Consider the following 25,109-nt stretch of genomic DNA (forward strand, 5'->3'; position numbering starts at 1 on the left):
GCTCTGTGATATCTTAGGTGGTTTCGTTTCCATTATGAAGAAATACCAATCTATGCTCTGCATCAGGTCTGTCAGCACAGGAAGTTCAGGCTGTTGTGGAGCCCAGGGAAGTCATTCTGGTGAGCTGCTGACCCCTGCTTTAAGAGCAAAACCCTTTCCGGGTAAAAGCAACATGTGGAGCCATTTTGTCAGTTTGCCAAAGCAGCTTCAGCAAAGTGCTCCACTTGGGCAGCTCAGCATCGATTTTAACCTGGGGAGGGGTGCAGGCAAGTGCATTTGCATGGGAATTGTGTTTTTCAGCTGTTGGTGTGGCCTTGTGCATGGCCTGGGAGGGCAGCACCAATGGGATGGTCCTTCCCAAGGCTTCCTGCATCCAGCAGCCACATCCCTGTGGCTGGACTGGGTCTGAGGGCATGCTCTGCCTGCTTTGTGACTTTTCTGTGCTGTCACAAGCAAAAAACCCAGAGCCTTGCTCTTTGAGCAGGACACAGAGCAGCTGGAAGTTCTCTCAAAGGCATGGATTCAGCTTAGGGGCCCCAGTTGCCCATGAAGGGAGCTAAGGGAAGGTCTTGAGTTGGTCTAAAGGAAGAATAATCCCCAGACTCTCATGGAGCATGTTTAAGTGCAGCAATGCAGATCATTATTTTGGTTATGTTTGTTTAAAGTACATTTAGGAGTTTTATTTATATGTTGAAAGTGTTTTTCCTTCTCTGCTGAGCCTTATGCAGCCCTGCTCCTCTTTGTGACAAGATGTGTCCTTAATTCCAAGGACAGGACAAGTGTTTTGTTTCTGGGACCTCTTATCCTGGCTTCTAGTGAGCTAATGCTAATGACAGTGCCTTTCCTACCCGCTGCTCTTAAATCTACAGAGGGTGAAGCTTGCTCTCAAGTGCTTCAGGCTGGTGAAATGAGAGGGTTAATTTATGCTGGTGATTGTGTTAGACTGACTGTGGCTGTCCCCTGCTCCCCTTGGGATGGGTCCTGTGCTCCTTGTCCCTTCAGTACAGTCATTAACAGTCTGGAGGGTGTCATTGGTGGAAGGCTTTTATATCCCAGATGCTCAGCTCTCCCTCTGGAGTTCTGCAGGGACAACACCATCGTTTCTCCGTGGGCTGTGCTGGAAGTGCAGGTCATGCTGGTTTAACCAGCACCTTTCCCCCAAGACAGCTTGGTCCCTGGGCTCCTTTGGCAGCACATGGCAGTGCTGTGTGTCACTGCAGGCACATCCAGGCAGCCTTTGGCCAGTCCTGCTGAGTTAATTTCTCCCTGCAATGTGTATCTGCAAGAGGTCTGGACTGGCAGCAGAAGCTGGTGGGTTGGGAACTCTTTCCAAGTTTAGTTGTGTTGGTGTCCTGCAGGTGAGCAGTCCTGCTTCCTTCCTGCAGCTCCCAAACAAGCCAGCTTATTGTGTGTTGCCCACAAGCAGACTTGGGAATGCTTTTGGGGGAATATTGTACTCTGTACTGTGCTGAACTGTACCGGTGGTGAGGCGCAGCACAGGGGAGGATAAGCCTGTACATTTTGAAGCCCAAAGCCAATTTTGGAAAGTTGTGCAGGGGAGGATGCCCACAGCAACTGGCTGGGACTTTGAGGTGTGTTTCTTTGGAGCAGAGCAGGGATTTCAGGTTGCCTTCTTCAGGTTAGCAGCTCCATGCCAAATCATGTCGTGACAGATGTGAGCACTTGCTCTTTCAGTTTTTGTGGCTGTGATGTTCATTTACAGCAGCTGCTGCTCAGTGCACATCCCCATCCCCTGTCCTTCTCCCTTCATGGCCCTTGCTTCTGCACGAGGCAGGTGGACAGGGAAGGGGATTTGCAGATAGCAGGAATCCTTTCAGCCAGCTGGCAGGAGACTTTGTTTGCTGTCACTCACAGCAGCATGGTGGGACACTGCTCCCAGCACCGCTGCCCCAGACCTGCCCAGCCACCTCCCCTCTGCATCTGTCCCCCTCCCATCCCAGTCTGTTATTATTTTAAATGGATGCCAGGTGTTCAAAAGCACCTGGGATGTGGCATTCCAGAGGCCAGGCTCACTCCTGGGGTCCTCAGCCCTGCAGGCACTTGTGCTGAGTTTCTCCTCTGAGCACCTGAGTCAGACTGTCACTGTCCCCAGTGCACGTGGATGTTCTCATCTGGAAACTCAAATATTCATTGGCCAAATGAATGAATGAAATGGAAAGGTAACACTATTTCAGGCCTATTTGCATCTGGATAACAATCCCATGGATTCCTAGAGCATCATCCGGGCAAAGATCTCAAATGTGTTTGATTTTTGCAAAGGATGTGTTTCTAATTTCTTTGTTTCTGACAAAGAACAGTCCCAGCAGTCAGCAGTGTCCAGACCTGCTGGAGATCAGCAGAGATGGGCACTGAGGAAACACAGGGCAGCTGGAAAACTGCCCACGGTGTTCCTCGACTTCAATTAGATGATGCAGAGGCAGGGAATGTGTTCTACAAAATACACAGTTGTATGATAGAGAAAAAAGGTTTGTGGTTTTTTTACTTTCCTATAAGGAAGAAATAATAAAAAGCCTGGAGTGCCTGCTCACCTCAATTTTCACAGACCAAGCTCCAGGGATGTATTCATGTGGTCTGTGTTTGTTTTGGGGTTTTTTTTTAGAGGCTTTGGGAATTTTAGCCCTGTGGTACCAGGCATGGCACCAGACACCTGCCTGAAAGGCAGCTCATCATCTCGTGAAGGAAAACTTCACTTCCCCCTCACTCTTATTTGCTCTCCCTGTATTACCATAATGAAATGTCAGCTTGCCATCAGCTCTGCTGCTGAGCAGATGTCTCCTCCTAACTCCTGTTGTTGCAGGGTTTCAGTGTTTATCCTGACTGTCTAGGCAGGCTGTTACAGCATTAACTGCCTCCCCTCACAGCCTGGCCACGCAGTTGCTGCACATCTGGAAGAAGATCTGAGTACTGGTGCTCTCCAGCAAGTTTTTGTCTGCTGGATCTCCAGAGCAGCTCTTGAATGTGCCAAGGACAGCATCCCCCAACAGTGCTTTAAACTGAGGAGAGGGCCTTGCAGAAAAAATACCTGCAAGTGTGACTTCCCCTCCCCAAGCGTGGCCTGCTGGAAAGCTGGCTTGAAAAGAGCAGAAAGTTAAATGAAGTTTGTTCATTCTTGGTCCTAAAGCACAAACTGGGGAGCTCCATTGGGCAGGCTGCCTCTGTGGCAGTGTGTTGGTCAGGTTTGTAAAGCAGGAAAGGGTTAGACCAGCATTTTCCTCCACCCAGTGTGTATTTCCTTGGAGATATGAAAAGTGCTCATGGGGAGGTATAAAAACAAACATGCTCTGTTTGCAAGAAGGAAATGTGAAAACAGTGGTTGGAACTGGGGAGGAGTGAGGCCTGGGGGTGCTGGTCCTCTGGGGAGGGCAGGATTAGAGGATTTCCTCTTCCTCCTTCAGTGAAGTCCTCCTGGGTTTTCTACAGTTCTTCTTTTGGGGTCATTTCATGTTCTGAAAGTTGATGGGTTTTTTATTTTTAAAGTTCTCCAAGTTCCTGAGAAATCAGCCACTTTACTACAGCTCCCTGCCTCGCTCTGTGGCCTGGAAATGTCTCTCAACTGCAATATTGCACAAGAGGGGTGGTTTTTATTGCTGTTTTCAGTGCATCTCAGCCTCCAAACTCTTTGCAAGGGTTTGTTTGATGTACAAGCACTTCAGCTGGTGCCCACAGTTGGCCTCATGGAGCTGAAACAGAGCTGAAGTGTTTGCTGGAGCCTCGTGGAGTGAAGGGTTTGGCCACGGCTCTGGGTGCACTAGGGGTGGGAATGGCTGGGAGCTTTGTGCTGGAGTAGGGGTTTGGAGTGATGCAAAGCAAGTTGAGGTTGTTTCTCTGTTTGTGGGCTGCATTGGGAAGCTTGGCTGTAGAAAGAGTGCCAGCTGGGGATTGCTCCAAGCTTGGAGCTCCATTATTCCATCTTTTGAGCTGAAAATGCCCACTGCTTTCTGAGCTGTTGGCTGAACTCAGCACTCAGCTGCTCATCACCTGTTTCATTCTACCTGTGGTTCTGCCCCTTTTGATGAGCTTCACAGCACTGCAGTTTCAAAATACATGAACTAAAAGTGAACCTCTTTATTTGGGTCACATAAACCTTTAATACAGCAGGTGGCCCAACCCATCAGCTGGTCTGACAGGGCCAAGTAAATCTGCAGGATTTGAGTATTTTCCCTCTGCAGCAGCATTCCTTGTTCCCACTGGTTGAGCTTCCCCTGAGTTTGTGTCTGTTCTTTGCATAATTCCTGGATGTACTTCTGAGAATTGTGTCCCAGTGAGGTGCCTAAAAGGAATGGCAGTAGGAAATGGCCCTCCTGCTCCACAACATTCCATCTCCAGCAGCAGCTGGGAGTGTGGTGCCCGAGCTTGCACCTTTATTTTCACCCTCCTGGAAAGGTTTCCCCTGGGTGTGTTGGCTGCTGTGGCAGACCATGCTCCTGTTTTTGGGTGTTTTTTTTCAGTGCACTACCAGAAGATCATCCACCGGGACATCAAGCCTTCCAACTTGCTCTTGGGAGATGATGGCCATGTCAAAATTGCTGATTTTGGTGTCAGCAATCAGTTTGAAGGGAATGATGCCCAGCTTTCCAGCACGGCAGGGACACCAGCCTTCATGGCACCGGAGGCCATCTCACAGACTGGCAAAAGTTTCAGTGGAAAGGTGGGTCTTTGCTCACAGCTGGCATCTCCTGGGACCCCCAGGCATGGCACAAAGGGCAGTGCCACACCTGCATCCTGACTGTGGTACAAATTAGGCTTGTCATTCAGTAAAACTGAAGCTCTGATTCTGTCCAGTCCAGGCAAAACACACACTGGTTGTTCTGTGCAGTGAGCAGACACTTTGCTGTGGACCCCTGCCTAGGCAGAAGCCATGCTAGAGCCCTCTCCCTGCCCAAAGGGAAAGGAGGAAGCCTTTGATTCCCTTCCAGAATAACCAAGAGGCACAGAGGGCTGCTGAGCACCAAGGTCACATCTTGATTCCCTGAAAGTGAGAGGCACTGCCGAGGGTGGGGATGCAGACATAGGGATAGGGTCTAATGGGGAGTTTTTTGGTCTGGAGAACTTTTGAGGTTCAGCCCTGAATGGTGGAATTTCCTGTAAGAAGGGGCTGGTTGCTGGTCACAGCAGGGCAATGCCTGGCCCAGCACAACCCTCATTCCTCTGGTGTGCAACAGCTGCCCTCAGGAACCCAACTTCAAAGTGACATAGAAAATGTTAAATCCATGCAAATGGTGTTTTCTGAATTGGTGGGAAAATCCAGCTCATTCCGATAATCTGTGTTGCCTCTCCTTTACTGCCTGTTCGTGCTCTCTTCCAGGCACTGGATGTGTGGGCCATGGGAATCACCCTGTACTGCTTTGTTTATGGGAAGGTAAGCTGCCCTCCAGCTGCTGGAGCCCTGCACTGCTCTGTCTGCCTGGCTTTTGACTCGTTCCTTTCCAAATAAAGGCAAATATTAGAGACAAAGACCTACCTTCAGCAAGCTCACAAATCCCCCTGCAGATCAGAAGGAGCTGACGCTGTCATCTGTGGAAAGGATCATTTCCAGTGTTGGTCCCTGGATGCAGAGCTGTTGTTTGTGCTACAAACCCAGAGCAGCATCAGCAGCACCACCAGCAGTTTGTGGGGGGGTTTATCCACACTGCCTGCATTTAGAAATGAGCCAGAGTGTGGATAGAGGCGTAGGATTGATCCCAAACTGCTGCAGCGCTTTAGGAACCAGATTACAGAAAGCTCTGCCTGCCAAAGCTGACTTAGGACTGACAGGGGGTCCAGTTTGGCAGAGGCAGCTCTTCAGTGCTGCCTTCTGCACAATCCATGTCCTGCCATAGCTTTTCCCTCACCTGTGGCCAGACCCCCATGTCCCAGCCGTGCTGTCCCAGGATGAGCAGTACAGCAGGTTGCGCAGTCTCTGTGGGCAGGAACGTCACCTGAACCTCTGTCCAAGCACAGACCACTGCAGTTCCCACCACACAGGCACCAGGCATCCAGCTCTGGGGTAAGAAGTGGCCAGAGAAGGTGGCAGAGGCAGTTCATGATCACCTGGCAGGCTGGATGAAGGAGGGTATTCCAGTCCAGTTATGTATTCCACAGATCCCGCTGCTGTTCTGAATTTATTTTTTAATAAGGAATGAATTGATTTATTGTGTGTGGGGAGATTTTATTTATTTCTCTCTCTGTGTAAATTCGGGGTGTACAGAGGGTATACTTGTGTTACATGAATGACAAATGCCTGAGTGATGCTAGGATCTTAGACAACTGGAAAATCTCTTGTTTGTTTTACAGTGCCCTTTTATAGATGAATATATTCTGGGTCTTCATAACAGGATCAAGACCAAGCCTGTGGAATTCCCAGAAGAGTGAGTAAACTTTACCCTGCTATTGTAAAATAAAGTTCAGTTTTCAGCATTATTCTCTGTGTGGCACAAATTCCAGTGGGTCACCACGGAGGGACAGACACAAGTGGGTGAGGTGCTCTGTGTTCTCCTGGGTCCTTCACGTGGGTTTTGTGCTGGTGATGTTGTTGAGAGGCTACAAGTGCCTCTGCTCTTCCTCTGTCCTTGCTGTGCAGACAGGGACTAAAGGAAATGGCTCTTGAAATCTTTGGAAGTGAAGGGATTCCAGGATCTAGGAAGTTCTGCCCCAGTTACTTGACTCTGGAGATGCTGGATGCATGGTTTGGTTGGGGTTTTGTTTCTCCCCATGCAGCAGCCACCAGAATGATTCAATGTATTCATTTTCAAAAGCAATGTGGTAATAAACCTCAGTCTTGGTCTGAGTAAACACATCCCTCTCCTGTGGACTTCCCTTGGAGCCAGGGGAACTGTCTGAGGGAAGGATGCTTGTCCTGAGATGTGCAGCCACATCTCAGTGAACCCCACTCCTTGAGCACACCCCAGGAAAGCATGGGTTTGTCTTTGCACCGGCAGAGAGGGGCCAGTTATGAAAAAAACAGGAATTACTTTACCTGTGTGCTGTTGAGGGGCTGCTCCCACCCTGCTTTGGTCAGTGAAGGAAACCCCTGTGAGGCACAGCTGGGATGGTCAGGTGGGATGGCCAGCTGTGGTCATGGCATGTGCTCAGCAGTGCAGGGGACAAGCCAAGGCCACTCACGTGGCCTGTGAGCAGTGGAAGTTCAGTATTGAGGTGATGAGTCTTGGTGGGGTTGTCAGAGAGTCTGGCAGGAGGTGATGACACTCCTCGTGTGCTCAGTCATGCTGGCCCGGTGGTCACCGTTCCTGTAGCTTCGAGTGCTGGCCACTCCTCAGCATCTCCTCCAGCTGCAGGCCTTTGGTGACTTTATCTTGGTGAAGAATCTGTTTCCCCTGGTTCCTGTCAGGTGATGTATCCAGAGCTGGACTCTTCGTTTTCCTTCCCAAATCCACACAGTAGTCAGGCAAAGAATTCTTGACCTAATTGCTCATTCTAATAAAAATGTGTAGATAAAAATGACTCGATTTAAAGCAAGCACAAAGAAATGAAAACTCTGGTGAAAGGCACATGCGGGATTAGAGAGGAAGGGAGGGATGTTGTCAGGCAGCCTGTGGTATGTGCATGTATCCAACATCTGTGACAGGGCAAGACTGTTTTGTGAGCTGCTCACTGAATCTTCACATTATGGTAAAGGGCTGGGCCTCTTGGCAGTCCCAGACTTCCTTCTGATTCCACAGAAAGCTGTGGATTCTCAGGGTGCCCTCTTAGTCATCTGCCTCAGCTGGGCTGACTGAGCCCTGGCTCCAGGGGCTGCATTAATTACCCCTGCACTGACGAGGCACAGCCACTGCAGACAGCTCAGCCACCTCTGCCCAGGTGGAGCCCGCACAGGACTCTGGAGCTCCAAGGACTTGGGGGTCAGGCCACTTGTTATATGGCACACACAGACCCCAGCGTGGGTAGAGAGCAATTCTGGCAGGACCAGATGACCTGAGGCTTTAGGAGCACAAAGGCTGGTCGTGCTCCACTGCTGCGTCCCCACCTGCAGTTGGAACAGGGCTTTGTCTTGACAGCTCCGCAGCCAAAAAAACCCAAACCTGTTTATGTTCCCCTGGCAGTTTCCTGCCTTGCTCAGGGCTGGCAAAACTCCCACCCCTCCCTCAGCCACCATGTATTTGGGTTAGCAGTCAGCTTACAAGTGACTGTTCCCATCTGCCTCTGCAGTAAGTTATTAACATTTAATGGGCTAACTGGGTTGTGCTGAGATCCTTTCCTTCATTCAGGCATTTTCTTCAGCGATAATTGGGCTGCGAGATTTATGTGGATTCCTCAGTGACCTGTTCTCCCAGTCTAAAAAAAGCTGCACCCCTGATTAGGTTGTTGGAGGAGCTGAGGGTTACTGGGTGTTGACAGCTGTCCAAACCACATCTATTTGTTAGGGGCAGCAACAGAGACATGGAATTCACTGGAGTGGATCCACCCTGACCTCCCATAGAATTAGCACTTCTCTATAGTGAGCAGTATTTTGGTTTCAGTTTATTTCACCATGGCTACAAAAGACACATTCCTGTTTGCAGACAGCCATGGAAATTCATTGCCTGTTTCCTGACAACCTTTAGGACAGAGGGATCTGACTGTACCGGTGTCACCATCCTGTCCCTTCCCTTAGAGATGCCAGGATAAATCTTTATGGCACTGGAGTTCTCATTCATGTCACTGAGTCCTTGGCATGACACGAGATAAACGGGCTTAGCTCACACCCTGAGGATCCTGGCATGACTAAAAAGCAAGCTGAAGTTTCTGTTCAGACATGTGTTAGTAGAGTCAGAAGCTCTGCCTTGTCCCTCCTGGTGAAGCCCAGGACAATGTTCCCTGACCTGCGGGCACCCTGTAAAGTGATCTGTGGTGCTGGCAAGCCTCCCAAAGGGATGCTGAGCTCTGTGCTTGGCATTCTCCTGAGAGCTCTTACAGGACTATGGCTGTGAGAAATCCCAGACAGCACAGGCTTTTCAAATGAAAAATGCCATCAGGCACAGTGTTCACACTGCTGCAGACTGGAGAGAAGGGAAGCCAGAGACAGGGTGATGTGATCTGTTACGTGGCCATAACTCCCCTGACACTTGGTGATCCTGTTTATGGGGATTTTTCCCTCTGACTTTAATCCTGTGTTGCATAGAAATCAATCCCAGAAATGTTAAGGGATTTTATATTCTATTTATTGTATTTTAAGTAAAGCTGTTGACACTTCGGCACAGAACTGATTTTAAGTATTTTTAAAATGCCATCTCACCTGCATCAGTGTGGTGTCTGGAAGGAATCTGTTTGTTCTGACCTGCTAAATGCACTGCCACTGCCCGTGGCTGTTCCTCTGGAGCTCATATCAAGAGCAGCACCATTCTTTCCATTCCCACTGAAATTGTCACCCGAGTCTCTGAGGACTCATCCTGTTGTTCCCCTTGTCTGGGCTGTATTGCCTGTGTACAGCAGACCCTTGATGCAACTCTAGGTGTTTAGACTTCAAACTGAACCTCCTTTCTGCCTCTGAACCGGCAGCATTTTCTTGTGGTTGTTTGTAAAGATCTCATAGCCAAAGTCCAAATAAAATATTCCTGAATTATTAAACAGCAGCTCTGTTTTCATCAGACTGAAATATCCCTTGCTGTGATGTGGTTTTCATTTTGGTTTGTGATAGTTTATTCCCTTCTCTGTTTGAGGAGGGGGGTGCAGAGGAGGTGGGCACAGCACTTGGTGCTCACCACTGTTTTCAGTCTCAAATCCAGCCTTCCTGGGGAGTGATATTTTATGCTGCTAAGTTCCATCTCCACAAAGAAATGCAGTTCTTCAGGAGTCATTTGTGACACAGACTTTCAACTGCCTAATACAATTCAGTCACATGCTGGCATTTTACTGCAGTAGCACTTTGATCATCCAGATCCAGTGTGTTTTAAAGGCATCTCCTGCATCATTAACCACAGGAGTCATGCAGCCTTTGGGCTGCAGGATCAAGGGCTCCATGTCCACAGAGAGGCTTCTGGGTTTAGGCACTCTCACATTAAGATCTTGGAAATAGTGGTGAAAAATTAGATGTATTTCTCTTATTTGCATTTGTTCATTCCCTCCTTTTGTCACCCCAAGGCTGAGCTTTGCAGGTAGGGAATACTGAGTTACAGGCTGCCTGCAATCAGTGTTCTGGATGCAATTTAAATAACACAACCTGGAAGCTTAGCTGGGAACTTGAATGTCAGAAGGGGGTGTTTCATCCAGCACACAGTTGCTCATGATGCAGGTTCAGCAAATCAAGCTGTGCCCCTCTTGATTCTGAGTTCGGCTCCAGTTCTGCTCTCAAGAACACTTTGTTGTTCCAGAATCTCCCCTCAGAAATTCCCCTATGGTGTGCTGTCTTTAAAAATGTCCTTGGACCCATTCTGCTGCTTCCTCATCCTGCATTTTGATGTGTGCTGTTGTGTCAGCGGGCAGAACAGGATAACCAAGCCCTGTAGCAGTGATCTTGGTGCCTTCCTGCTTCAAGCCAGGTTTGCAGAGAAAATAATCTCCTGAGCAGAGCAGATTCTCCACCAAGTCACTGCAGTAAGAACTGTGCATTGCTGCACTTAAAATTCCCCTATTAACTGTGTGCTGCTGTTTTGTTCACTCAGAGCACAGATAAGTGACGAGCTCAAGGAACTGATACTGCGCATGCTCGATAAAAGTCCAGAAACAAGGATAACAGTCCCTGAAATAAAGGTAAATTGGATCTTGGTACTGGAGTTTTTAGTCTCAGCTGATTTTGTGTTCTGTGGTACCTTCTATTGTGGCAGAGCTGTTCCCAGTGTTTGTTTTGGGAGCTCTCTCTGGCACCCTCCCTCAGAAAGGGAGAGCTCATTTTGCAGCCACAGCTCCATTGCTGCTTCTTGCTTGGGGAATATTGACAAAAGCTTTCTTGTTTACTTATTTAAATGAAAATTGCTCAAAAGCTGGCTGATCTCAGTGAATCCCTGGGAGAATCAGCATTGCCAGGGGAGCTGCTAGCTGCAGAGCCTGTGCTGGCAGTGTTGGATGTGTGTTCCAGGGACTGGATGTGTGTTCCTCCTCTGGTCCTTGTGTGGTCAGTGGCCTCAAGACAGCACATTTGTTTCTATCACCGTTATTTGGGAGATGTTTAGTAATAGAAAGAATGAACAGGCCTGGCAGAGCACAACGCTTCACAGGCTGTGGTGTCATTCTGGGTTTGTGTGGACTTGCTGTCCTCCTGTCACCCCTCACCAAGGCTTTAAACCTGCTGGAGGATCTCAGAATTTCCAGAGAGATCCATCAGCATGCTCTGCTTTGCTTTGTCCCAAGCCAGCTCAGTATTACCACCAAAGCTGACAGTAGAAAGGTTGATCTTCAGGGAAAAATTGTGACATCCCTTCCCTCCATGCCCAGGAGGCCAGAGCTAGGTTTGGAGCTGTGTTTATGGGATTTCACTTGACAGCTCTTGCAGGCATGCTGTAAGACCCTGTGGGTAGAAGAGCAGAGCTGAGTGCTGGCCCTTGTCCCTGGCTGTGCACAGATGGTTGGTGTGCTTGGGGGCTTGCCTTGGATGCTGACAGAGGACGTGTCCCCAGTGCCACGCTGGGCTCTGTGCTCAGCCCGTGCCCTCGGACACAGCTTTCTTCCTGTTCACAGCCAAGAAACCATCCCATGAGAGGAAGCAGGGAAAGGGGGCTTTGCTCTGCTGCATGCGAGAGAAAAAGATGAAAATGCTCCAGATAACTCAGGTTTTCAAAGTGTTTCAAAGTTGATTCAGAGGGTGCCATGGTGCCGGTTGGTGGCAGCGGGTGTGACAGCACTGAGCCAGACTGCAGCCATTTTCAAGGAAGCTGGTTAAAAAACATCTCTGGCCGTGGGAAATGGAGCAGTACTGACAGCTGCCCCTGCAGTGAGCCCTGTGCCCCCATTTCTGTCCCAGCCCAGAGCTGTGTGTGTCCCCTGTGCAGGTGCACCCCTGGCTGAGCAGGGGCGGCGCAGAGCCACTGCCGCTGGAGGAGGAGCACTGCTCCGTGGTGGAGGTCACCGAGGAGGAGGTGCAGAACTCTGTGAAGACCATCCCCAGCCTGCCAGCCGTGGTATGTGTGAAATACACCACATCCTCTGAGCAGGGGGCTGTGCTGAAGCCTTCAGCTGGTGGAGGAGGTTTGGAGAGGGCACACGTGTTCCTGGCGTGAAATCTTGGCCTTTTGACCCAGTGTGAGCTTCTTGTGTCTGAGCTCTGCAGCAGCCTCGCTCTCTCAAGCAGCTGTTCTGTGGGTTCCTTTGCTTCATGCTCTTTGCTGTAGTTCTGTAAAATGTCAGCTGAATTATTAAAGAAGCTGTTGTTACTCCTTTGAACTGGCTTCCAGGAGTCAGCCCTGCTGTTCTCACTGGTCTGTTCTCTTCCTCAAAGATCCTAGTGAAGGCCATGCTAAGGAAACGCTCCTTTGGGAATCCCTTCGAGGTCCAGACGAGGCGGGAGGAGAGATCCATGTCTGCTCCAGGGAACCTGCTGATGTAGGTACCTACAGCCATGCCTGGCTCTGCACACGGGCAGGGCCAAGGTGCGTGGGGAGGGAGGGTGGGGGAAGCAGTTTGCAAATCTTTTCTGTAGCATTTAAAGACAAAACTCCCTTCTGCATCAAACACTGGAGATAAAATCTACCTCAAGTCCTCTGGGATTGAAATACAGTGTGTTACTGCAGCCTAAAAACTCTTCTATAGATGCAGTTCTCTCTGTAAGATGGGTTTGGCCTAAACACATGTGAGGTGCTAAATTAGAGTCTGTTTTTTCACCTGTTAGTTTATAGTATGCTCTGATCAAAGGTCCATTAAGAGATTGGTGAACTAAAATATGTTTAATTAGAGTCTAGTATAGATATATATTGGAGGGTTTAATTCTCCTCTCCTTTCTATGGACAACAGAAATGGCGCCAGATGAGTAGTGTATGTGGGGTTTTTAACTCAAAATGAGATGGGATTTGACCTGTGGTCTGGGGCCCGAGTCTGGGCAGAGACACCATGGTCAGACAAAAGAGAACACTTAGAAATTGCTTTTTCACTTGAGAACACATACAGTGTTTTTTCACACAGCTTTTTGCCAATTAATGGAATAGTGGAACACATTGCGAGGGGATATTTGGAGGTTGGTATAAATTACTATATTGGGATTAAAAAGGGAATAGAGATCTTGATGACTAATAGATTCATCAACACTTTTTAACCATGATGGTGTGTACAGGGATGGGGAGAGAATTCTTCTGTCCTTTACTTGGTTCTTACTCTTTCTCCCTCATTTTTGTTACTGATTCCTTTCAGAGCCAGGATTCTGGGCCATCACTCCAGTAAATAACAGCTGGACAAGTAGCCTCATCTGGGACAATTATTTTTATATAATAAAATTCTCACCCCACAGGTTCTGTAAGGCTGTGACTGACAACAAATCTGTGTTGTCCCAAGATGCTTCTTTTCCACCCAGAATCCCAGTACCATTCCTAGCAGACTCCCACGAGGGTGGGCTGAGTCTCACTGCTCCATTGACAATGCAATTAGGGGAATCTCTCACAGGTGTGTGGGGATTTAAGGGCTCAGCTCAATTAAGAATGATGATGTTCTAGGTCCCCAGCTGTGTATTGGAGGCTTTAGTGAAGACTTTGCCTCGGAGTCCGTGGCCAGACACCAGTTTGACATTTAAACACCCTGTACATGAGTGCTGCTGCAGGACACATCTGGAGCATGGCAGGCACAGCTCCTCTGCCAGCTCAGCACAAGGGATTTGCCCTGATTTGTTTCTCTTGGCTCAATGCCTTCCAAATTAGTTATTGCTAATTGGACACATGTCCCTACCCATATCTTCACTATCATTCCTGGTCACTGCATTGCATTGCTCTGAGATGGGGAAACATTTCCTAAGTTTGAATAAAAATGTATTTTATTCTTCCCACTGTCCCAGACAGTAACTCGGAGCAAGGCAGGATTTCTTTCCAAACCCTGCCTGAATTGGTATTTCAAGGTGGTCACCCTGAACCTGTTTCCAAAAGGGACCTGTTGCTTTCCACCTTCATTTGAGATGCTTGAAAACTCACGCAGGTGGTGGGAAAACTCCTTGACCCTTGATGCTGGTTCCTGCCTGGAGCTGGGTTCTTTAGTATCTGCTCAGAAAAAATAAAGTTCATTTGATCTCAGGTAGCTGTGAAGCTTCTGATCAGCCACATTGTCAATGTCTTGTCCTTTATAAAATATTCTTGGGCCTTCAAGATGAGCTGTAAGCTTTGACTTTTGTCTCCTTTTTAAAGCTGCTAGTCAGATTCTTCTCAGCTCCTTCAAACCCAGCATCTCTCTCTGTCTCAGCTCATTCTGGCCCTGTGTTTTATTCAGACTCCTTGTACAGACTAAAAGGTTTATTTCTTAAAGCAGTGTGTAATTTCCACTGTTGTGCTGCTGTGTCCAGTGCCCTTAGTTTACAAAACTGTGCTAGGCCAGGGATGGAGCTGCAGCTGTGCTGGGCTGGCCTCTGCCCAGCTGTGTGAGCACTTAGAAATATCCAAAATCAATGTGAATGTGCCAGTTCTCCACTGCACTAATCCCTGTGCTTAATTTCTTAGTCTCATGCCATCAGTGCCAATTTTTGGCAGTAACAATTGACTTTATCCTGAATTATTTCATGCACAACTGGAGCTTTGAGAACCCATCTCGAAACTGTTGTTTAAAAGAAAGATACTTGCCAAGTCTCTCCAACAAATGGTGTTGTATATTAAACACTACAGCAGGGATGCTCCTTTTAAGGCATATGGATTATTATTTCAGGCTTTGGAAAATGCTTTACTGACTGCATCCAATGAAAATAACTTCAAATTTAAATAGATGTCTTGGATCTAATGACATTAATTTCCAGTGAACCGTGGCTAAATGGGAAATGTTCATTGCTCAGTGAGTTATCTCTTGATGACAGTGTTATTTCCACAGGGGCAAACAGAGTAGACACCAAGCTCATCCACTTCTTAATTCATAGTGGGTTGTTCCCTAGAAAAACCACCCTTAGTACACATATAAAGTTTAACATCAGTGCCAATGTTATGAATAGAGCTGTGTTAGTTAAAATAAGTTTCAAGTGAGTCTGGATTTCTGTAAGTTTTTAGGATCTTGCAGGAGCAGATAATATTGAAGTAGTAAGGCTCTGTAGAGTTTCTGCCTGTCCATCACCCTTGTAGCTGGACAGGGACCCCAAAAGGGGGACATGCCAGAAAAGCAGTGCCTGCAGCCATCACTGTGCTCTGAACATGTGGCTGCCCATGAGGAGCTGAGCAAGAAATGAGCCACACGCTCCCAAGCTCTCCTCCACAGAGCTCCTCCTCCCCTGTGGCAGTGTCTTTAGAGGGACATAAGTCAGCTTTTGTAATATTGCATCTCCTTCTCGTTGTAGGTAGGAAATAACTTGTATGGAAGAAAAAAGGAAAGCAATTAGAATACTGCAGTTTCACATTCCATTTATTTAATTAGGCTGCATGTGAAATTGCCAGAGCCCCACTCACTGCTGCTTCAAGCATCTTACATCTGTGCCATTTCTGAGGCTATATTCTGTAGGAAATCCTCTGGCAGCTGAGCTGAGCTCTGGTACCAGAGCTTTCTGGTATTTGATGCCTAATTGATGACTCCTAAAATGGAGCTGTCCTTCAAGCTGACTCTTAGGGATTTGGAGAGGAGGAAACTAAATCATGTGGCTGAATCTTTTTTTACTTTCTCCCTGCATTACCTACTGGGCTCTGTTCCTGGAAACGCTCTGTGCAGATGTCTGTGGTGGCAGGAGGCTTTCCTGTCCCTGCCTTTAGAGGACACCATTAAGACACCACTGATATGAAACAGTTCTTAAGTTAATACTGGGAGGAGAGAAAGCTTTTTTAGCACTCTTTAGACCTGGAAGAAGCGAATCCTCTCTGGCTGTTTTTTATTGCTCTGTTTATCAGCACTGAGCAATTTAAAAGGCAGATGTTCAGCACAGGCACTCAGCAGGTGGAGGGGAACTAAAATGAAGATGCCCCATTTAGCAGTCCTTGTTTTGCACACCTAGAATGGTGTGAGTGCTGCCAGCTGTCACCTCACCCTGGCAGCTGGGCAGTGGCCAGGTGTCACTGGATCCTGCCTTTCATGCAGGATCCCCAGGAGAGGCAGTGATTCATGGAGTCTTACAGATCCTGCAGACCATGGCCAGGTTCAAACCCATCATTAATAGTGGCTGCAGAAGCGACTGATCTTTTCTAATTTTCCAGCTCCAAAGAATTTTTTAAGCCCAGTTCAGCATTCACAGCTAAGTTCTGGGTTTCTGGTAACAGTGTTTGCTGCATTTCTTCTGCCTGCTCCACATTTCTCCTAATTGAGTCAGCCCTGGCTTCACCACATTTTTTTGCTCTCATTTATTGCAACTACTACCTATCAAATTAATTGCTATGTTTTGACAGACCCAATTTACTTTCCCATTATGGCTGCTATTACTGTTGATGAAATGTGGTTGTCAGCTCCTCTATGGGGGATCAGTTGGTGTTTAAAAAGCCTACCCTGTTTCCAGCCTTCCCAAAAAGAGACCAAAAGGGCTGTCATTGCCCTTAGGGCCGTATTATCCATATAGGTTAGGCACAAGGAAGCCAAGGGGGAAAAGGAGGTAAATAAAGTGGCTGGCCCAGGTCTCCAAGCACAAACAGCTTCTCCCAAAGAGAGAACTGCATGTTTTGTCAGAAGAGCCATGCCCCACTGCAGGTAGGTATCCTCACAGGACCAAGAACTTTCCTCTGGAATGAGCCACCATCAGCAGGTCCCTCCAGTGAGGGGCCCAGTGCTCCTGTGGCTCTGCCCCATTGCAGAGGTGCTGATAGGACACAAAAGCCCAGAGGTGCCAAGTGACATGGCCCAGGGAAGCACAGCTGGACAGCAGCAGTGTGCTGGAAGCCACCTGGAGCTTTCAGCAGTGGTAGGGGCTGGAGTGGGTTTGTACCAGTGCTGTCCTCATCTGTCCTTCAGGTGAACGTGGCTGATGTTCCATCCTCATTCTGCTCTGCTCTCTAGGCTGGTTAGGCATAGAAATACAAGCTCCTTCACCTGCTGCCATTGTCTTCATGATCACTTTCTTTCTTTGTCTCATTGTTTTGCTCTCAGGGACAGATTCCTCTTAAACACATCTGTATATTTGCATCCATCTTTAAGGTAATTCCATGTCTGTGCTTCCCCTGGGTGCTGTAGAAACCTGTGTCCGCTCCTCAGCCTGTGTGATTTGTGTGGTAGTGAGAGCATTTGGGTCCATCCTTCCTTCCTATAGGAGCAGTTTTCCTGCAGTCATTCTGGGTGTGTGATGACTAATGTTTATGTATGCTTTTCACTATTATTTCTATTTGTGATTCTTTGTCATTTCAGCTGCTTTTAGGGAGGGAGGGGTGAAAAAAGCCAGTTGGGTTTCAGCAGGAGCTGGTGCTCCGCCCCACATTTGTAGAGGGAATAGCTACAGAATGTGGGAAAGGCTGAGCTTTGTAATTTGAGTTTAATATTTAGTGCTTATGCAAAAGAAAGGGCTGGAGCCATCTCTGCTCCAGATGCTCCACCACTCCATTGTGCTTCTGCCTCTGGTGCAGTGCTGGGAGGGCTCTGGGCAGACCAAAATTGGTTGCTCCATGTGACCACCCCCACCCCACCTCAGCCAGGATTTCATCAAAACATGGTCACTTGTCCAACCACTTGCACAGACCCTTCTAGGAAGTGTTGGTCCAGTTAATTCTGTTAAATAACAAAATAACATTAATTAAAACCATGATCAGCTGCTTACAGACAGCTCAGTGGAAGCCCTAGGATCCAGTGGTTAGGCAGGACACAGCCTCCAGCCAGGCTGGGAAGATCTGGACTGAGAGACTGGAAAACAACCACACATCTCTAAATACCTTTGGGAGCAGCTCCAGCACTCTGGAGACTCTGCCTGGCCTGGTTTATTGCTCTGAGACAAATGGATGAGCCAGAGCCAGGATGTTGCCTGCTCTGAGTGAGGAAAGACCTGCAGAAATTCTCCAAAAATAGCCAGGAGAAGGCAGGCGGAGGCAGACGGGGACTGACGTGGCGCCGGCGGGGACAGCTGGTGCCACCGCCTCCTGCTGCTGCATTTTCCACAGGGAGGAAGGGACTTCAGCAGCCTGGATGAGGGCAGATTGTTGCCTTGAATGGGGACTCAGTGGAGGAATGAAGCACTTGCCAGGGCTGTGTGTTGGTGCTGTGTAGGTTGTCCCACACCATCCCTGTCCTGTGCTCCTGTGTTTGGGAGGGCAGTGCGGGGAGGCTCATTCCTTGCTGGACACGAAACACGTGTGAATGCCCAGTGGCTGTGACCCCCCACAGCTGCTGTGGGTGACAGCCACCTACTCTCCTGGGTAATTGCACAGATCAGGCTTTGCTGCCCTGTGGCTTAAAAAATGTGGGGGAAATAGAGCCTTATTTCTTACCAAGAGTTATTTACTGGAGGTTCCCATCCAGCCTCAGGCCTCACAGCACGAGCCAGGCTCCTGTGCAGACATGGAGCTCTGGTACTGGATCTCTGCTGCTTCACAGGCAGCCCCAGCTTTTTGGGTGGTGTTTGCCACCGTGAGGGTCCTCTCACCCTGACATGGGGTGTTTGGAGAGGAGAGGCTGCTTGGAGTGGTGGGACAGCATTGAATATCCCTGACAGGAGCAGGATCAGCAGGATGTGCCAGGCAGGGAGCCGGTCTGTGCTGAGCTGCCACAGAACAGAGCCTGTGCTGCTAAATGAGGTGATCAATCATTTGAAGAGGGGGTGACAGGCACTGAAGACAGGGCTGTTCCTCAGCCTCCCCTGCAGGGAAATGGTCCATAGGTTCAAGGTCAGGTTTATTGCAGGGCTTTGCTGAAGTGACGGGAGAAGGGAACATGATTTTTGATCATTTCTGGTTTCTTCAAAAATCAGGTTAGACCTGTGTGTAGTTTGTGTTGTTCCCAGCCAGGAAATACCCCCAGAGCCCCCAGCCCACACCCCCCAAACACTGCGTGCTCCAGGCACATGCAGCTGCACTGACACTCCACTGCCCAGCTGGCTTGTCCATGCAGGTTCCACAGAATGCACTGGGCACAGGCTGCCCCATCCCTGGAAGTGTCCAAGGCCAGGTTGGACAGGGCTCAGAGCAGCCTGGGATAGTGGAAGGTGTCCCTGCCCATGGCAGGGGATGGAACAAGATGATCTTCAAGGTCTCCTTCCAACCCAAACCATTCCATGATTCTGTGATCCAGCCAGACTGGCGTGAGGCTGGACACCTGGGAGACACAACTGCTTGGAGATGATCGCCTCCTTTGTGTGTGTGGATATTTTTATGGTGGAGAAATGGGTGTTTTAGGTGAAGTCATCTGCCTGCAATCTGTTTCTGCTGTGGGTGGCACCTGCAGGTGTCCCCTTTTCTCCATCCAGTCACAGTCACATGCAGTCTGGGGGTGGCTGGGCTGGGCGGAGGTGTTGCTCCTCGAGGTGTTGCAGCTCAAGCCTTCTACATGAGAAAACATCAAAAGTTAGGAGTAGGAGGAAAAGGCTGAAATTATCGTGGTGTATGTGCAATGCAAGTAAGTTACCTTGGCTGAGATTCTAGGGCTGCTGCTCTCAGGTTTTGGGAACTGCTGTTTTGGGGACCAGGCAAACTCACAGAAACTGAAATCACACAGTTTTTGTGTAGGACAAACTGGGTTCTGGTAGAAACATTTCGTTTTACTGCCATTTACAGTGGGGCTCTGGAGAAGCAGTTGTGGGATCAACCCATCGCTCTGATTTTTATAAAAAAATCAGATTAAAGTAGAGCAAGCCAGAACTCTCTGAATACAAACTAGGTAATTTGGAAACCATGCTGCTGGTCTGCAAGACTTTCCCCTAGAACCAGATGCCTCCTCATGGAGAAGGGCATTCAGGGAAGCGGAAAGCTCAGTTTTTGGATGCAAAGGCCAAGCAGGTGTCCAGGCACAAGCTGCACATCACTGCAGGGCATCGTGCTGGGATACTGCTGAGGTGTTTACATGGTACCCGCACAACCAGCTGGTTCATTGCTGGTCCATTGCTATTCCCTGTTGATATTGCTGCCCTGGGTTGGAAGAAACACCCCCTGCCTTGCTCTGTGCCTACAATCTCTTTGTTTCCTTGCCACCCCTGTAGAACACAAGGGAGCAGAGAAGCAGCCAGGGACCCGGAGCTGCCGGACGTGTGCGAGGACGAGGCCGCGTCCTGAGGCCGCCCGGCTGCCGCGGGCAGGCCGCGCACGAGCCGCCGCCGCCGTGCCCATCGTGGTGTCACATCGCCCTCATCACCCAGCCCGGGGCCTGCACAGCAAAACCAGAACCAGACAAACCCACCTGAAACGGACCAAGCCAGAAAGCCAGGCAGGAGGATCAGAGCAGCGCCGAGGAGCAGAGCGAGCCCTGCGGCTCCTTGGGCAAGGTGTCCGTGGCTCCTCCGTGCGTGTGCCTTGCTCTCCACTCGTGCTTCACCTCGGGGCTCTGTCAGGGGTCTTGGCTGAGGAATGGGGGTTCGTTTGTCTCAAGGGTCCTTTTCCCCCGGACACTTTGTCCTTGCGTTTTTGCGTTCTCTACTTCAAGCATCAGGAAGAAAAAAATGGCATTGGAGCCAGGTTTTGTGTCAGAGGGCAACTGTTTTATTTAATGCACAGGTAAAGTACTTGTGTCCATCAGGAGTCCTGCTCCTGGTGTGGAGTCAATGGCAAAATGCCTATGGGTATCAGTGAGGATGAGATCTTGCTGCTGGAGTGAACACTGTCCCTCCCTATGCCTTTTTCTTTCTCTTTCTTCCCTTTTCCTCTTACTCCTCAGTTTTGCACAGTCTCAGTCCTGCCCCCAGCTATGGCTTTAGTCAGGGTAGTGCTGTAAAGCAGAGGATTCCCTGGATGTGCAATGAGCCTTGGAGTGTCACAGAGCTCTGGAGCATGGGGATATGTTGCTGCATACAACAGCTTAGTGCTCCAGGGACATCTGCCAGGGCTGCACTTCCTAAAGAGCTGGGAATGCACCCCCATCAGCTGCACCCAGTCCTGCACCCATGGGCCTTGTTCTCCAGCTGAAAAGAGTGGCAGGTTTGGGGCTTTATTTTATTTCAATTCCTTCTCTTTACTCGTTTCTTGTGTACCTGATGCTTTTAAACTTTAATTTCCTGAAAATGACCCAAACTGGGAGAGGTTCCTAGGATGGAAAATGTTCGTGGAGGGATTTTGGAAAGCTACAGAGCACAAGTTCCCAACTTGATCTTTTGATTTTTTTTTTTTAAAGGCTTTAATTTTTGATTTTATTTTTATGCATGGGCTGATGCTGCTATTTTATCCATAGATTGCTTCTAAACTTGGGGTTAGAAGCTTCATCTCAACAGTTTGACAACAGGTAAGAGATTGCACTTAAAAAGGCAAATGCAAAAAGGCAAATACAGCCATTTCTGTGGCTGTTGACTGTAAAGACTGTGTGAATAATCAGGAATTTCACTCTTCCATTCAGAAAGTAAAAACCAGTGACATCCATCTGTCAAAATATGTGTCATTATTTTCCCTTGAGCTTTGTGGTGTCTGAACATGCCCCTGGGAAGCCAGTGGGATTGGAATCTTATTTTATAGTACTTAAAGAAAGGACATGATTAAATTTGGTTCCTACATAATCATCTTAGTGTCTGTTTTTAGGTTAATCCTGAGGACTTGGGACTTTGTTCCCTCATTTTTTGTGCAGGGGGACACGTGTACGAGGGCTGTTGGTAGTGACTGGTATATCCTGGTGTTCCTGTTCTGTTTGCTGCAATCCAATTTGGTGGTTCCCAACATTTCATAGCTGGGCTTTGCTGCCAGTGCTTTTTGTCTGTCCCCAGCCTGTCACCTCCCCTCACTCATCCTCAGCCACCTCAGTGGGATGCCCAGCAGTCACCAGCCTGGGCTCTTCCTCTCCTCTCACCTGTAAATATTCGCAAAATGGGAAATAACATTGCAGCTTCTGCCTTTAATGAAGGAGGCCTTTAATGCTGAAAGCTGGCACTGCTGTTGGATCCTGTAAAGGTTACTGCTGTGGGCCTGAGCTCTGCACTGCTGCCTCCAGGTGCTAAATCCTGCCTGTTTGTGTCTGCACCAGCTGTGAGCTCAGCATCTGCTGAGGAACCTGGTCCTGCACCAGGGGCATGCCCTGATGCTTCCCCCAGCCTGAGAGACAGCACCTTCTGCTTGGATCCTGCTGCCTTGCAATTAAGATTTAAGTACCCAGAGGTAGGGAGTGAAAATTCTGAAAGCACAGGGGGGTTTGCAAATGGGAAAGATTGTCCAGGTGGAACCACTGCCTGTGGATGTGACAGTCTCTGGATATAAACTGGTCTGTGCTGGGGTGCCACCAGCTCCTGCTGCACAGGAGCAAGCCAAGCTGGGCAAATTGTCCTCCAGTTTGTGGAAAAAAACTACTTTCTCCATCTGGTGTCCCCAGGACAGGGCCAGGGAGTGACCTTGGAACAAGGACACATCTCAGGAACCTGCCCTACCCCAGGCAGAAAAGGGAGTTCTGGTAATCCTGATCCCTGTGGAACTTCTGAAGTCTAAGCAATACCTGGGTTGCACTCAAAGAGCTCTAAGAGTGCAAACATGGGGTTAGTTATTGTATTTTTAATCTGTGGCAAGAATAATTTGCTAATCCAGGCAGTTGGGGTTATTTTAGTGATGCCCAGGGGATGGGAGCTGGTGGGGCAAGGCTGCAGGAAGGCTGTTCTCAGCCTCAATTAATGCAACCAAACGTCATAAATGAACTCCATCTCATGTTTCTTTAGTGGTACCTAAATCCATCGCTTCACTTTTGGAGGGGAATGGATGTTTTTTATGATTATCTCAAAATCTCCTCTGAAATATTTGTCCTTTCAGCTAAAACAAATCCCTCTGGAGCTGTTCCCACAGGTCCAAGTACCAACCCCTTGAGTTGTGCAGCTGAGCTCTGAGCTCGTGTCACAAACAGCAGCCTGAAAACTTGCATGAAATGAGATGAAGAAGGTGCCCTGGCAGCAGGAGAAAGGCAGAAATAGGCTCTACTTCTCACTCAGCTGCAAGGAAATCCTTGCTTGTTTATGTGCACGTTAGAGCAGCTCAGAGCAATGCTGGTTCTGCTCTGAAGAAAGGAAGAGACTGAAGAGAGGGGATTTATCTGAGAATAAACATCCCTGGCAAGGCAGCGCTTTTAGCTCTTGAGGGAAATCATTCTCTTTAGCTGGATGGGTAAATATTTGTCTGCTCCTCTCTGTGATGGAGGGGATGGGGTTCAGTGTGGGCTCTGCAGAGCAGCGAGCAGAGCTGCCGTGGCACACTCATGCTTTGGTGTGTGCCCTGTGTTTTTCCCCTCCAAATCCTCACCTGTGCTGTTCTGGAGCAGTGGGATGCTCTGGCCTGTGTTAGCTGGGCTCAGAGTCCCAGGGAGCACCATTGCATCTGGTCAAGTTTTCCAGACTCTTCCAGCTTGAGGATGATTTCCTTGAAAGGAATTTCTCATTTGGGGGAATAGCACATCTCTTTGGTCTCCAGGAGATAGATTTCTTTGTCTTGCTCAGTTAATGGCACTAGGCCTTTGGTTTTGGGGGGTACTACTAAGTAAAATTCCTGGTCAAGTCTCTTCTGTCCTGCACTGAGGAATGCCCAGTCCATGTCTTTAACCCTTTGGGCAGGAATGTGCTGCTGTGAATGTCACACTTGCAAACAGATGAGGTTTTCAGCATCAGGGCTGCTGGTGGGAAAGCTGACTTTGTGTAGGGCTGCAAGCAGAGGGAGCCTGGTGGGGGACAGTGTTGCTGCTCCATGCAAAACAAACTGTGGCTCCATAACATGACTTCCAGGGTGGGATTTCATTCCTTATTTATTGCCAGACTTGCAAGGAGGAGCTGCTGAGAGAAATTTCATGTTCCCTCAGCACAATTCTGCATCCTGAAGCCATCGGCAGCGCTGCCATGGGGGAATTTCTCCATTTGTGGTGTGTGGCTGGGAGCTCATTTGCTCTCCCCAGCTCAGTGCTTTCCCTCCCATCTTACCCAAAAACCCCAGGAGCTTTGTCCCACCAGCCCAGGGGCTTTGTTCCAGCCCCTTAGAGGCCCAGGGGCTTTGTTCCAGCCCCTTAGAGGCCCAGGCTCCCCCAGGGTTGGGGATCTCAGTAAATTTCCCAAGGCAGGAGGGCTGTGCTGGGGAATGCCACAGAGCCCGAGCACTTCTGGTGTGCAGCAGAGAGACTGGAAAGGAGAGCGTGGAGGGTTTGTGTGGAAATAGACCTTGGTTTAGGTGCCAAACTTCTCTGCTTTAGCAGGGCCCATTTGCAGTGGAGTTTGCTGAGCAAAGCAGTGCAAGGCATTCCTTTCTGGGCCAGATCCTCCTACACAAGTCCATGCTTGGCTCGAGTCCCTCCCAGGCTGAATTAACCTGGATTATGCCATGACCCTGTTGCTCTGAATGCAGCCTTCCATGGGATGAGGGAAGGAAAGCAGCTCATCAGTCGCTGCCTTGCTCCTTCCCTTCCTGAAGAAAAGCCATGTACACTCAGAGCTGCTGCTGGCAGAGCCCAGACCCTCCATCCCATCAATCAAAGCGTTCCCAAAAAATGGTGTAAATTCAAGAAGACATGAATTGCAACTCTTGAGGGTATAATACAGATCCTCTGTGCCGTAATTTTGCTGCTCTTTCTGATTTCTAGGCCTGTTCTGTTGGTATTTCAGTCTCTCGTTGCACTTGATGTTGAACCTCTGCCCCTGTATGTGCTCTGCTATGATTCCAGCATGATGTAAATGCACTCAGTACTGTGACAGCACGTGGCTGTTGCACTGTAAATATGTACCATGAAGAGAGAGGCTATTTTTTGCATGCTTTTGTACTGTAGAACTGATGAGAAAATGACAATAAATTCCACAGAGATGACCCTGGGTGTAAGTGCAGTTCCTAAGGCAGCACTGACTGCTGGCTCTTGAGCTTTCTCTGCGGCTCCACCCCTCTCTGTGCTGTAGCTGCAGCAGAGAGGGGCTTGGAGGGATTCCTTTCATCACCCTTTCCATGCTGGGCTTTTCCTGGATGAAGAAGCTCAGGGGTCTGTCGTGCTCAGGTGACACATCCCCAGCTATTCCAGCCTCCTGCTGCAATGGGGCT

At 48.9% G+C, this 25,109-nt stretch overlaps 1 protein-coding gene across 5 annotated transcripts in view; it reads left to right on the top strand.

Moving 5' to 3' along the window:
* The window catches only part of CAMKK1 (calcium/calmodulin dependent protein kinase kinase 1), a 94,627-nt gene extending 69,743 nt beyond the window's left edge, over window positions 1-24,884 (top strand). For 4 of the 5 annotated variants that reach the window (XM_039562761.1, XM_019287601.3, XM_019287600.3 and 1 more), the window contains exons 10-17: window positions 4,470-4,669; window positions 5,327-5,380; window positions 6,295-6,368; window positions 10,599-10,686; window positions 11,922-12,050; window positions 12,368-12,471; window positions 17,101-17,148; window positions 20,129-24,884. In XM_039562761.1, coding sequence (XP_039418695.1) covers window positions 4,470-4,669; window positions 5,327-5,380; window positions 6,295-6,368; window positions 10,599-10,686; window positions 11,922-12,050; window positions 12,368-12,471; window positions 17,101-17,148; window positions 20,129-20,201 — 770 coding nt within the window. In that variant the 3' untranslated portion in view covers window positions 20,202-24,884. The remainder of the gene's footprint in view (window positions 1-4,469; window positions 4,670-5,326; window positions 5,381-6,294; window positions 6,369-10,598; window positions 10,687-11,921; window positions 12,051-12,367; window positions 12,472-17,100; window positions 17,149-20,128) is intronic. The other variant, XM_010402520.4, reaches the window with a different exon arrangement.
* Window positions 24,885-25,109: the final 225 nt, after the last annotated feature.

Source organism: Corvus cornix, chromosome 19 (assembly GCF_000738735.6).
Source record: "Corvus cornix cornix isolate S_Up_H32 chromosome 19, ASM73873v5, whole genome shotgun sequence".
Lineage (NCBI taxonomy): Eukaryota > Metazoa > Chordata > Aves > Passeriformes > Corvidae > Corvus > Corvus cornix.